This window comes from Centruroides sculpturatus, unplaced genomic scaffold (assembly GCF_000671375.1).
Source record: "Centruroides sculpturatus isolate CEXI.00-Female unplaced genomic scaffold, Cexi_2.0 scaffold1849, whole genome shotgun sequence".
Classification (NCBI taxonomy): domain Eukaryota; kingdom Metazoa; phylum Arthropoda; class Arachnida; order Scorpiones; family Buthidae; genus Centruroides; species Centruroides sculpturatus.
This window is the reverse complement of record NW_019386235.1, coordinates 41,839-55,117: the sequence shown is the minus strand read 5'-3', so window position 1 is coordinate 55,117 and position 13,279 is coordinate 41,839. Positions and strand designations below refer to the sequence as shown.

The following is a 13,279-nucleotide window of genomic DNA, read 5'->3' as shown; positions in this document are numbered from 1 at the left end:
TTTTTTTTTACTGATCTTTCTAGTTATTATACAACTTGTTGCTAGTTTTTTTAAAAGAAAATATGATTGGTTCTTATAAGATTTCATTATATCATCAATGATCTTACTAATATCGCTAGTATAGAGAAACTGTTATATTTTTTTCTTAACAGAATTATTTTTGGGGAGAAAATCTTTACAAATTTTGTACCCTGAAATAAGTCTTGGGACCCCATGCTACTTTCCTTTGTTTGAATTTCGCGCCTTCATCATTCTTGCTTCTAACAGAGACAGAATGAGACTATATTTTTATTTTCTAGAATTTACATACGTTTTTAAGTTTTAAAAAATGATTTGTTCTTAAAGAAAATATGATTTTGTGTTAGTGATTGATATTGGCAAGCAAATTTTGGTAAAAAGAATTATTGGACAGCGTTTTTTAAGAAAAATCTAATTAGTTAATTTTACTGATCTCTGTAGATAATATACAACTTGTTGCTAGTTTTTTTTTAAAAATATGATTGGTTCTTATAAGATTTAACTTTTTTTTATCTGCTTACTTTTCTCTGTCGTTAGATCCAAAATCAAATCTTGTCTTTTTTGTTTTCACCACCTCTTTTCTTATCAAAATCAAATTCTACAATTAGTTTAATTTTATTTAAGTTTTCATTATATCATGAGTATAGAGAAACAAAACTGTCATAATATTTTTATTTAAGTTTTCATTTTTTTAAGTTTTCATTATATCATCAATGATGTTACTAATATCACTAGTATAGAGAAACAAAACTGTCATAATATAATTTCTTAACAGAATTATTAGGCAAAAAAAACAGCTGGGAAAAACAGCTGTACCCAGTTAAAAGACGAAAAAACACCTGAGAAAAACAGGTGTGCCCTTGTACCCAGTTAGAAGACAAAAACACAACTGTCCCTAGTTCAAAGACACAGCTGGGAAAAAACAGGTGAGGTCCTAGTACCCCGGTTAGAAGACAAAAACACAGCTGCAAAAAAACAGCTGTCCCCAGTGCGATAGTTTGAAGACAAAAAACACAGCGTGGGAAAACAGTTGTACCCTAGCACCATAGTTACAAGACAAAAACACAGCTGTCCCAGCTGCATTCCCACGATCTAGATAATAACTCTTCGAAGACAGGACAAAGAAGTAGCTGAGGATAAAAGCCGCTGAATTTTTCCAGAACTTCACTCATCGACCAACTTTTTTCTACCAAGAACTTCACTCATCATGTCCGACATCGGTAAGTAATTTTTATTTTAATAATAATAATACCTACCTTAATTTAGATTATAATTTTTTTTTATAAACTAATTGTAGAATTTGATTTTGATTTTGAAAAAAATAATAAGAAGAAAAGAGGTCCTAAGCCTAAAACAGCCGACAGTGGTGAAAACAAAAAGACAAGATTTGATTTGGATCTAACGGCTGAGAAAAGTAAGCAGATAAAAATTCCAGACTTTAAAATTAAGATTAGCGAATCTGAGAGAATCGAGATACAGGAATTTCAGTCAAATTTGTATGTATGTATCACAATAAGTAAAGGATCATATCCTGCAAATAAATATAATATAAATGTAAAAGATTTTAGCAAGTATAAACAAGCATTCAACGCATTTGGAGGAATATACCAAATTTTAATAGTATGGTATAATGTTTTTATACAAATTATTGATTGTGTAATGATATAATGGTATAACAGTTTTTTAATATTTGCGTAATGTTTTTTTATAATATAATGGTTTTATGCAAAATTATTGATTCTGTGATGATATAATGGTTTTATACAAATTATTGATTGTGTAATGTTTTTATGATATAATGGTATAAGTTTTTTAAAAAATATTTGCGTAATTTTTATAATATAATGGTTTTATATAAAAATATTGATTGTGTGATGATATAATGGTTTTATACAAATTATTGATATAATGGTTTTATACAAATTATTGATTGTGTAATGATATAATGGTATAACAGTTTTTTAAAAATATTTTGTGTAATGTTTTTATAATATAATGGTTTTATACAAATTATTGATTCTGTAATAATTGGTGAAAACAAAAAAGACAAAATTCGATTTGGATCTAACAGCTGAGAAAAGTAAGGAAATAAAAAATTCCCTGACTTTTAAATTAAGATTAGTGAATCTGAGAGAATTGAGATACAGGAATTTCACTCAAAATTTCTATGTATGTATCACAAAGTAATATAAATGTAAAAGATTTTAGCAAGTATAAACAAGCATTCAACGCAATGGGACAGCATTTGGAGGAATATACCAAATTTTAATACAAATTATTGATTGTGTAATGATACGTTTTTTTTTTTAAAAAAAAAAAAATGGTTTTTACATTTATATTAAGGAAAAAAGCCTTCAAGGGGTATGTCAGAAGTTATAGAGCATTTATCTCTAATTATACAGATCCTAGTATTTTATTTGAAAATGTTAGACATACTATTTATAATATTTTGACTAATGATGATTTAATTTCAAGGATGAAATTTTTATTAAATCTAAAGATAAAATTTATAAAATATTCAGAAAATGAAACTATTACGTATCAGGATGTGTTTTTCTCCAGTCGAGTAGAACATATTTTATCTCGGTATATGATCGATGAAAGGTTAACAAATGCTTTTGATACAATTTTAAACTTCATTGATCAGTTTATAAAAAACGGATCAGGGTGGATAATTAAGGAAATTATATTTTTAGATATTCATTTAGGAATTTATAAGGCTGAGAGTGGTGGATGTGGTAATATCATCCTACCAAAACATTTAATTAATAAGCGTTGTTTGTTGAATATTAAATGTAGTGATAATCAATGTTTTTTATACTGCGTAATTGCTAGTTTGTATCCAAATACTAACAACAAAAATTCGATTTATTCGTACAGGAAATTTTTGAAATATTTAAATACAAATACCCTAAAATTTCCAGTAAATATTAAAAATATTCCATCATTTGAAAAAAATAATAGTTTAAAAATTCAAGTATTTGGATATGAAAAAAAAATAATTTATCCTATTTATATAAGTAAATATCAGTTCGAAAAAGAAATTAATTTGTTATTATATAAATCCCATTATTTTCTAATTAGAAATTTTAACAGACTATTGTCAGAAAAATCAGGAATACGAAAATTTTGTAAACGATGTCTTATAGGCTTTCAAAGAAGCCATACTTTAAATGAGCATGTGAAAATATGTTCTAATTATAAATATCAGAAAGTTTCTACCCCGACTGGAGAAAGAGCGGTTGCTAAATTTACTAATTACGAGAAGCAATTATATCACCCCATAGTAATTTATGCTGATTTTGAATCGATTCTAGAAGAAGTTGATGTAAACGCTGTAGATCTAAATTCTAGTTTCACTAAAACTATTCAGATTCATAAACCTATATGTTATTCTATCGTTATTATAGAAAATGATGATGATTTATTCTATTCTAATTTTTATTGTGGTAAAGATGCTGTTAAGCATTTTTTATTTGATATCCAGAATCAATTAAAATTTTTATTAGATAAAATAAATAGTTATGTAGAAATGAATGTGGATACTATTCCCGATAATTACGAACATCGGTGTCATATATGTGAGGAGGGGTTTAATTATGATGATATCAGAGTAAGAGATCACGATCACTTAACAGGTGATTTTCGCGGAATAGCTCATAACCATTGTAATTTAAATTATAGATTCAAAAAATTTATTCCTATTATACTACATAATTTTACAGGTTATGACTCCCATCTGATTTTCAAAAATATTCCTCCTAAACTATTTTCGAGAATTCAGATTATCCCAGTTAATTCAGAAAAATTTACTACGTTTACTTTAGATCATTTCAAATTTATAGACAGTTTCCAATTTTTAAATTCTTCGCTAACTACTTTAACAGAAAATTTAAAAAATGCAAATTATAATTTTCCTATTTTTAATCAATTTTTCTATAATAACGAAAATAAAAATTTATTAAAAAGGAAAGGAATTTTCCCATATTCTTATTTTAAAAATGAGGATATTTTATACGAGAAATGTTTACCCCCAAAAAAATATTTTTATAACGAATTATCTGGAGAAAATATTAGCGATGATGATTATGATCATGCAAAATTAGTTTGGAAAAAATTTCGTTGTAAAAATTTTAAAGATTATTTAAAATTATATCAATATGTTGACACTTTATTACTAGCTGATATATTCCAAAATTTTAGAAAATTAAGTTTAAAATATTATAATTTAGATCCAGTATATTTCATAACAGCTCCAGACTTAACATGGAATTGTGGATTAAAAATGACAAAAATTCAACTCGAATTATTTAAAGATATTAATATGTACCTTTTTATTGAACAAGCAATTCGCGGCGGAATTAGCCTAACTTCGAAAAGATTCGCGAGGGCCAACAATCCTCTAATTCCAGAAACCTATGATAAAAATCAACGACATAACTATATTATTTCGATAGATGCTAATAATCTCTACGGATTTGTGATGAGTTCTTATTTACCTGTAAATAATTTCAGATGGTTATCTGAGGATGAGATAAATGCTTTAGACATTTGTAATATTCCCGATAGGAATAATATAGGCTATATTTTAGAGGTTGATTTAAATTATCCACCAAATGTTCATGACCGCCATAATGACTTACCATTAGCTCCTAATCATACATATATTCCATTCGATTTATTATCAAATTATCAAAAATCGGTATTAACTAAATTAAATTTAAAATATAATAATAATAATAAGAAATTAATTCCAACTTTGTTTGATAAACAAAATTATGTAATTCATTATAGAAATTTAAAATTTTATTTAGAAGAGGGTTTAATATTAACTAAAATTCATCGAGTGCTTGCATTTAATCAAGAACCATGGCTTAGAGATTATGTATTGTTTAATAATAAAAAACGGCAGGAATCAACGAATGATTTCGATAAAAGTTTTTTCAAGTTAATGAACAACAGTTTTTTCGGTAAAACCTGTCAGAATGTGAGAAAGCGTTTAAATTTAAAAACAGCCATGACTGAAAATCAATGTCGAAAGTATTTATCTCACTCAGCTCTCGAAAATTTCCAAATTATTAATGATAATCTCACGATTTTTAAAATGAAAAAAATTAACTTATGTTTGGATAAACCGATTTATATAGGATTTTGTGTATTAGAATTAAGTAAATTGCATATGTATCAAATATTTTATAAAATATTTAAAAATAAATATGGTGAAAATGTGAATTTGTTATATACAGATACTGATTCACTAACACTTCAAATTTATACGAATAATTTATATAATGACTTTAAATCATTTCCAGATATTTTTGATTTCAGCAACTACCCTAACACACATGAATTATTTGATGTAACAAATAAAAATAAGCTTGGATATTTTAAAGACGAGACAGCGTCTAAACCTATAATAGAATTTTGTTCATTAAAACCGAAAATGTATTCGTATATTTTCGATAATCAAAATAAAAAAACAGCTAAAGGAATTAAAAAATCTGTTGTTAAAACCTTTAACCACGAAAAATATAAAGAAGTTTTATTTAATACTGAGCTATTAAGACATCAGCAGTATGGTATTAAAAGTAAAAACCATATTGTAACAACATATCTTCAGAATAAAATATCACTCTCCCCGTTTTACGACAAAAAATTTATTTCTGATAATGGTATAGATGTGATATCGTTCGGACATTATACTTTTTATATTTAAATTCTTCCAGATTCTCTGATATCATCTCCCCCCCAATACGGTTACATATTATTGTACAAGAGGAAACGAAATTCAAAAACTTGTTTAATACATGGTGTTTCGAGTAAAACATATCGTTGTTTAAAACAAGCTGTAAATAAAGCTGGATTATTTAAATTACCAAATAATAAGAAATACTTTTGTAAATTTTTTGTATTGACTAACCAAATAACTATGATGTTATGTAATAATAATTTTATAAAATGTAGTTGTTCTAACTGTAATCGTACTTTTTAAAAATGTTGTAACCATGTTTATATATAATAAAACTATATCCTAATACAGAGTTTTTTTTATAGAATTCAAACACATTACACCACTCGAATGGGAAAAGTTTTCGAGTTTACCGATGGACGAAAATAATATCAAACGTTTTAAAAACTATATTAAATGGGGAATTATAAGCCAAAAAACTGATTTAAGCAGAGACTTCATTTCTGAATTTGCTGATAATTTAAACTGGGAGCTAATATGGAAAAATTATATATTCACCACTACGTTTATCGAAAAACATATTAAATACGCTAAATGGAATATAATTTCCGAACACCAATTATTAGACGAAGAATTCATGGATAAGTTTTCGGACTATCTTAATTGGGATAAAATAGCAAAATTTCAACTTCTCTCCGATAATTTTATTAAGAAATATATTGATAAATTAAATATGAGAATAGTTTTAAAATATCAGCGATTAAATACCGATACTCTACGGGAATTACAAGATTTTCTCCACTGGGATTTGGTTTCTCGTTATCAAATACTGAACGAAGATTTTATTCACGATTTTAAATACCATCTTTTCTGGTGTTATATTATTAAATATCAGAAACTAGATCATAAATATATTGCTGAAAACTCTCACAGTTTGTTAGTCTACATACTTCAGGATATTTGTAACATTGTTGATGATATAATGGAAAAAATAAATAAATTCGATGAAGAAGAAGAAGATTAAAATCTGTAACATATCGATTTTTAAAAGAAATAAAAAAGTTAAGAGTCAATTGTTTTTTTTTTTTTAAAAAAAATCTAGTAATTAATTACATTATCCACAAAAATCAGAAAATATCTAACGATAGAGAAAATCTTAAGTTCTGAACAGAATATTGAATAGATGATGGAATGTGGTTCACTTCAAGGGGCCAGTTTTAGGTAAAGAATGCAGTCTAACAACTTACTTCGCGACCGTTTTAGGGGTAAAAAAAAGATTTCTCCCAAATAATTCTGTTAAGAAAAAATATATTATAAGAGTTTCTCTATACTAGCAAATGATATAATGAAATCTTATAAGAACCAATCATATTTTCTAAAAAACTAGCAACAAGTAGTATATTATCTACAGAGATAAGTAAAAAAAAAAACAAAATATTTACCATAATTCGCTTGCCAATATCAATCACTAACACAAAATCATATTTTTTCTTTAAGAACAAATCGTTTTTTAAAACTTAAATTGTATATAAACTCTAGACCAGAGGTGGGGAACCTTTTTACCATTAGAGGCCACATTTAAATTAGGCAGCAATAAGACAGGCCGCATAAGCTGATTGATCTAAGAAAGTGACTTTTGTGAAATTATTATAGTTTTTCTTTAGATTTAACAATTTATTGCATTATATAGAAAAAATAAAATATAATACTACAAAATTTTAAATATAATATACATATAAAATAATATAAAAATATCATAAAAAAATACAATAAAAAATATTTTTTTATTCACTAAGTTAGTGACTTATTTGGCTTTGTTTTTTGTTTGACAGTAATTGTATATTTGGATCAAGCTTCGTAACACACAGCTTTAATTGATCCTCTAAATGTGCATCTGTAATTTGCGTTCTTAAATTTGTTTTTATTTTTGACATGAGAGAAAATGTTGTCTCGCAACAGTAGGTACTTCCGAAGCAGGAANCTTTTGAAGTGCAGCTTTTCGTGATTCACCTTCTAAAGCGAAATATTTATGTTCTTTATGAGTCAAATAGTGTTTATTTGCATTCGCTTTTTTTAAAGTATTTAAAACTGTATTGCACAACAAACACATCATTTTATCTTTCTCAGCAGTAAAGAAAAAATCTAACTCCCATTCTACATTAAATGTTCTGTTTTCATCACCTAATTTTCTTCTCTTACTATTTGACATGATGGATAAAAAAACGAATATCAAATAATATCTTTAACAAAGTGTATACTTTCTAGAAATACAATAAAACCGTGTAACTGTTATAAGCACTCACTGTTAACTACAGTTTGCTGAAGATCGCAACAGGGAAGCGTTGAGAGATGCGAGTCAGAGAAGCCAAAGCAAGGTGTGACACTCAAATGGGAGATCTGAAACCGAGTTTTGTTTACTTCTTAGACAAGGTAGTTGGCGCTGCTAGCGCTTTTTAAACAGTTTTTTAAAAAATTAACATTGAGTGTCCAAGTCTGAAACGGATGGTCTGTGGGCCAGAGCCTCGCTCATGCGTGTTAGAGTCCGTTTCAGACTAGTATTCTGACGTCATGTTACAATATGACTGTCTTTGGCGGGATTTTTCGGGCAACTGTCATGACGTTGATGTACAATCGTTGTTTGAAACAAACTCTACCATTTTTGTACTAGGTGGCAAAGGGCCGCACAAGAACCTCGCGGAGGTCGCAGGTTCCCCACCTAGGCTCTAGATAATAAAAATATACTTCCATCATCCTCTTTGTTAGAAGTGAGAATGACACGCGAAAATTCGAAACAAAAGAACATAGCGCGGGATCCACAGGACTTATTTCAGGGTACAAATTTGTATACAAGAGGGAAGTTTCGAACTTTTTTTTAAAAAAAAATTTGTATTATTAAATTCTTATACAAATTAAATATAATTTACACTGTATAAGTCTTTATTTTGATATAATTCAAAAAAACTTTTTATTAATTCAAAAAAATTTTTATAAAAAATTTTTTTTTTTAATTAAGTTATATACTAATTAATTTTTATAACCCAGTTTGTATCAAATGCATACTACTGTTAGAGATGATAAGAAAAATTTAACACATTCTTCAGAAATAATTCAAAATGAAAGATTTGATCATGGCAAGTGAGTTCTCAGAATACGGATAGAAAGAGAAGGAACTACCAGAAACATGAGACTTACTCAAGAAAAGTACACTAAAGACTTCTTTAAAAAATATAACATGCAAGCATGTAATTTCTCAGATAACTGAGACTCTCCTGTTCTAAATGAAGGAAATAGAAAATCAGTTAATCATGGAGGAGTGATAGAAATCAACATCCAAGAAGACGTTGAACTTAGAGCAAGAATCGATCTGTCAAAAACAGACCCAGCTCTAATAGCATTATTTGAATGCTCGGTATGTTATGATTACATGACTCCTTTGATGTTTCAGTGTCCCTCAGGATACGATTTGCTTCAGATACAAATCTCAAGTACAACAATGCCCAACCTGTTGAGGAGACATGCGGAGTTATAGAAATCTTGTGTAAGAATGAATACCTGAAATGATTGCCCTACAAGGAGTTGTTGTCACCACAGTTGAGGTGTTGACCATTCAGTTAAAGGTGAACATGCTCGCTTTTCTCGCGAATGTTTTCAGGATGACACGAGAAAGCCCTACCGTATGGGGGTAGTGGTTTGCAGGACGCAAAGAGTCACACAGAGACCGAAGTTATGAATTCTACGCGTTTATTTGACAAAGACATGCTTACAGGTAGAAACACTGGTCTGTCCTTCTAAAAGATCTTGTACCAAACGGTAGAGTGTCCTTCCCAGAGGCACGTGAGTCTCGCAACGGAAAAGGTTCTCCTGCGTAGATCAGAGAAGGTTTCCTTTTTGGCAGCTGGAGAAGGAAGTGGGCCACGTAGCGCAAGAACCATGGTGTTCTGGAGGAAGTTGATTCCTTTACTCGGATTGTGGAGAATTCTACGATGGGAAGTTCAGTCCCTGAACTCTTCTGCCGTATGTAGTTCATTAGCCTTTTGCTCCGATAGTCCCAAGCTGAGTTGACCAGACTGTTTGCTCCCAACCTCCCCGTGTCCTTGGGATTTCGGGCTTTTATAACCTTTTTCTTCCCGAAATACCGAGATTTTGGTTGGTCCGAATGTTGGTCCCCTGCAATTCTATTGGTCCCTGGTCTGTTGCGGACGCGATTTGGGACACAGGGTTGCCGAATATCCCCGTCCGGGCCATTCCCCTCCGGAGTCAGATCAAGCCCTTTCCCGGATGACGGACCAGTAAATCTTACCTAATGTCTACTTTTCCTGGAGAAGACGCAGCTGTCCCAGCTGCCACCCCCTCTACAGAAGTGTCAGCAGGTCTTGCTTTGAACTCTCTGTAAGGTGACCGTCCAAAGTTTCCCCGACAGTGGATCTCTCACTCGTTCCCACGATTGACGTTCGCGGATCTGTCAATTAGGTCTGGAATGTGACAATTAAATCATCTTGCACCCCATTTCTTGGTCACACCGGTCCTATTTACGTAATAAGTCACTGATATATTGACTTTAGCTCGACAGCCGGTTTCCGTCGCAGGGGGAGTGTGTGGTCCCGACCTCACAATTATTAGATCTGCTCGTAAACCTATGCAAATAGCTGGCAAATTTCCCATGTCTGCTAAACATGTGCGTTGTATAATAGTTGGGAATATACCATTTCAAATTAAGTAAGTTGCGTATGTCTGGAATAAATTCATACGTAATATAATTAGAGTTTTCATTCCAGATCTCCTGCCATATCTGCATACAATCATTCCATAAGAGGTGTTGTAATGTTTGTAAACTAATTTTATTATATAAGATTGGCAATGTTGTATTTTCAGCTGCTTGTTTGGCCAAAATATCAGTCCTTTTGTGTGTCAGTCAAAATATTGATGTAAGCATGATTAAATATACTATCAGACCAGGTAATGGCATTTTTGATGGCGTACATCTCCGCTTGAAAAACAGTACAGCAATTATTTAAACGAATTTTCTGTTGGAAAATTTCACTGTTGTCATAATAGACCACAAAGCTGCAACCCACGCAATCATTTATGCGAGACCCATCTGTATATATTTTTATATTAATTGAATGATTGGCATACCATTAAGCTACTTACATGATAACATACTGAATTGTGTTTTTAAAGGGAAAAGACCATTCCATGTCATTTGGAGTTAGGCTGCCAGAGATAAGTTTGATGCAATTTCCCCATTTAATTCGTTGTAGTTTTTGCCTTTGTCTGATTATAATATCAATTGGGGGTTTTTTGGCAATAACTTGTAGACTTTTATTGCTGGTAGTGCGGAATGCTCTAGTGATCATCATTAGGGCACGCCTTTGTGAAGATATTAATTTCCTCCTAATGTGTACTTTACTTGTGGAACAGCCCCAAGTACCGCAAGCATAAGTAATAATTGGTATATAAATACCATCATATATAATGTTCATAGCTCCAGCAGATCCCCCCAATCTCTCTTTGCTATTTGTGAAAATGAATTTAATACCAGCCCAACACGATCTGTTATATATTTTATACGGTCATTCCAACCTAATCTATAATCTAAGATAATTCCCAGGTATTTCAATGTTTTATTAACATGAATGGTATTGTTGTTCATTTTTAATAAAGGTGGCCTTAAATATAAGTTTTGCTTTCCAGGTTTATTAAAGACAATTGCCTTAGTTTTAATATGATTAAAGGATAATTTATGTTTGTTTCCCCAGTTACATACGTTCTGTAGCATATCATTACCTTTATTTTCTAATTCTGTCCTGGACCTGCCACCAATCAACACGTGTATGTGTAAACAGATAAGGCCAAACTCACAGGTATAGCCCGTAGGATGAAAAGGAAAGGGAGAGGACAGGGATGGAGTGAGAGTGAAGGTGAAATAAAGTGCAATAGAAAAGAGGAAAAGAGCAACCTTAGACCCATGAGGACCATGGGCATCTGCATCGCATTTATTAATAAAATAAAACAGTACAATACATTAAATACTGAATACATACAAAGAACATAGATAAATGTAAAAAAAACTGCAGCAAAAGTAGTACAGTAGATTATAATATAAAATACATAGATATGGATATATACATATACAGTAGCAAACATTGAATAACTAATATGCAAACACATAGACAGGACTGCGGGGGCAGATAATATAATACAGGGACAGTAGTCGAACACAGAAAATACATTGGATAACATATAGTCATAATATACAAGACAACATCAGCCGAGGGAAGTGCAGACCTGGAGGTGAGAGATGCACGGCGAGGTAAGTCCATTGGGCCTGCCAAGAGCCCAAGTGCAATATGAGGAGGCGTGCACCGTAGGGATGATGTGTTGACTGAAGCATGATGAGGACCACAGGAGAAAGTGTCCAAGTACAGGCCAAGGGGATTAGTTAGTCCAAAATGCGAATATCCTTGGCAAAGTTCCTTAGGGCACAGAAGATGTTGAGGTTCATGGTGAAGGTGTCCAAGGTGCAGGGCCATTATTCTTTGTTGTTGTGCACCGCACTAATAAGGAGCTTCCGCTGATTGGAGTAGAGCGGACAGTGGTAAAGGATGTGATGAGTGTCCTCTTCCTCCTTGAAGACACAGTCACAAATACCGTCAGACTTATTTAGGAACCTTTTGAGATAGGTCCTAAGGTTGCCATGCCCAGTCAGAAGCTGCGTCAACTGAAACTTGGTACTGTGGTGGGGGTTAGAAGTCCTATGCAGAATACTTGGGAAAAAACTATGAGTTAGCCTGCTGGTGTTGCTGTTATCCCAACTTGATTGCCAGGACTTTAAAGTGACTTCATGAACCCTGTGACGAATATAGGTGAGGCTGAGTTTACAGTACGAGACGGAGCCCGAAGACTTCAGCGCAGAGCGAGCGAGGAGATCTGCCCTCTCATTACCATAGATCCCAGAGTGGCCCTTAACCCAATGGATTGATACATTGACATTGTTGTCTTTGAAGGCTTTAATGTAGCATGGGGAGTCATTCACAATGGGTAAGCTGTTATTAAATTTAAGAAGCTGCTGGATAGAAACTTTACTATCACTGTAAATATGGAAGGTTTTATACTGTAGGAGGTGGCTGTTACTGATGATCCATTGAAGAGCGAGCTTAATAGCCAGGGACTCAGCCTGATTATTAGTGCAATGGGTGGCCAGTTGTCTTTGCATCTGGTATAGACAATGCCGCTTCTTGTATGCCACAAAGCCGCACCCAACACCGGTGTCAGCCTTGGACCCGTCGGTAAAAATATTTATGATGGAGTTGTCATTGAGGGTAGTGCCAGTGTCTTGTTGGATAGATAAGGCCGGATGGAATGGTGTTGGATTATTCAACTTGTCCAATCCATGATTTAGGGCTAGTTCACCAATGTAGTTGAGGTCATGATTGAAGTCGTCATTGGAGACCATGTCCATAAATTGGCTTAGGGTGATCCTGTTCTCTGCTAGCTTGATGATGTTGTAGTTGATGTAGGATTCGCGGATCTTAAGATGGATCGGAAGTAGGTTGCACAGAACAAGAAGGG

At 31.8% G+C, this 13,279-nt stretch overlaps 2 protein-coding genes across 2 annotated transcripts in view; both read left to right on the top strand.

Moving 5' to 3' along the window:
* The window catches only part of LOC111614202, a 7,715-nt gene extending 4,179 nt beyond the window's left edge, over nucleotides 1–3,536 (top strand). The window contains exons 5-6 of the mRNA XM_023355584.1: nucleotides 2,345–3,418; nucleotides 3,528–3,536. Coding sequence (XP_023211352.1) covers nucleotides 2,345–3,418; nucleotides 3,528–3,536 — 1,083 coding nt within the window. The remainder of the gene's footprint in view (nucleotides 1–2,344; nucleotides 3,419–3,527) is intronic.
* Nucleotides 3,475–6,677, top strand: LOC111614199. Its single transcript, XM_023355581.1, has one exon. It carries the CDS (start codon nucleotides 3,551–3,553, stop codon nucleotides 5,732–5,734), a length of 2,184 nt encoding a protein of 727 aa, XP_023211349.1. The 5' UTR covers nucleotides 3,475–3,550; the 3' UTR covers nucleotides 5,735–6,677.
* The last annotated feature ends 6,602 nt before the right edge of the window (nucleotides 6,678–13,279 follow it).

Excerpts from the sequence above, each read along its gene's own strand:
- LOC111614199 (XM_023355581.1), top strand. The coding sequence starts at position 3,551 with ATGAATGTGGATACTATTCCCGATAATTACGAACATCGGTGTCATATA.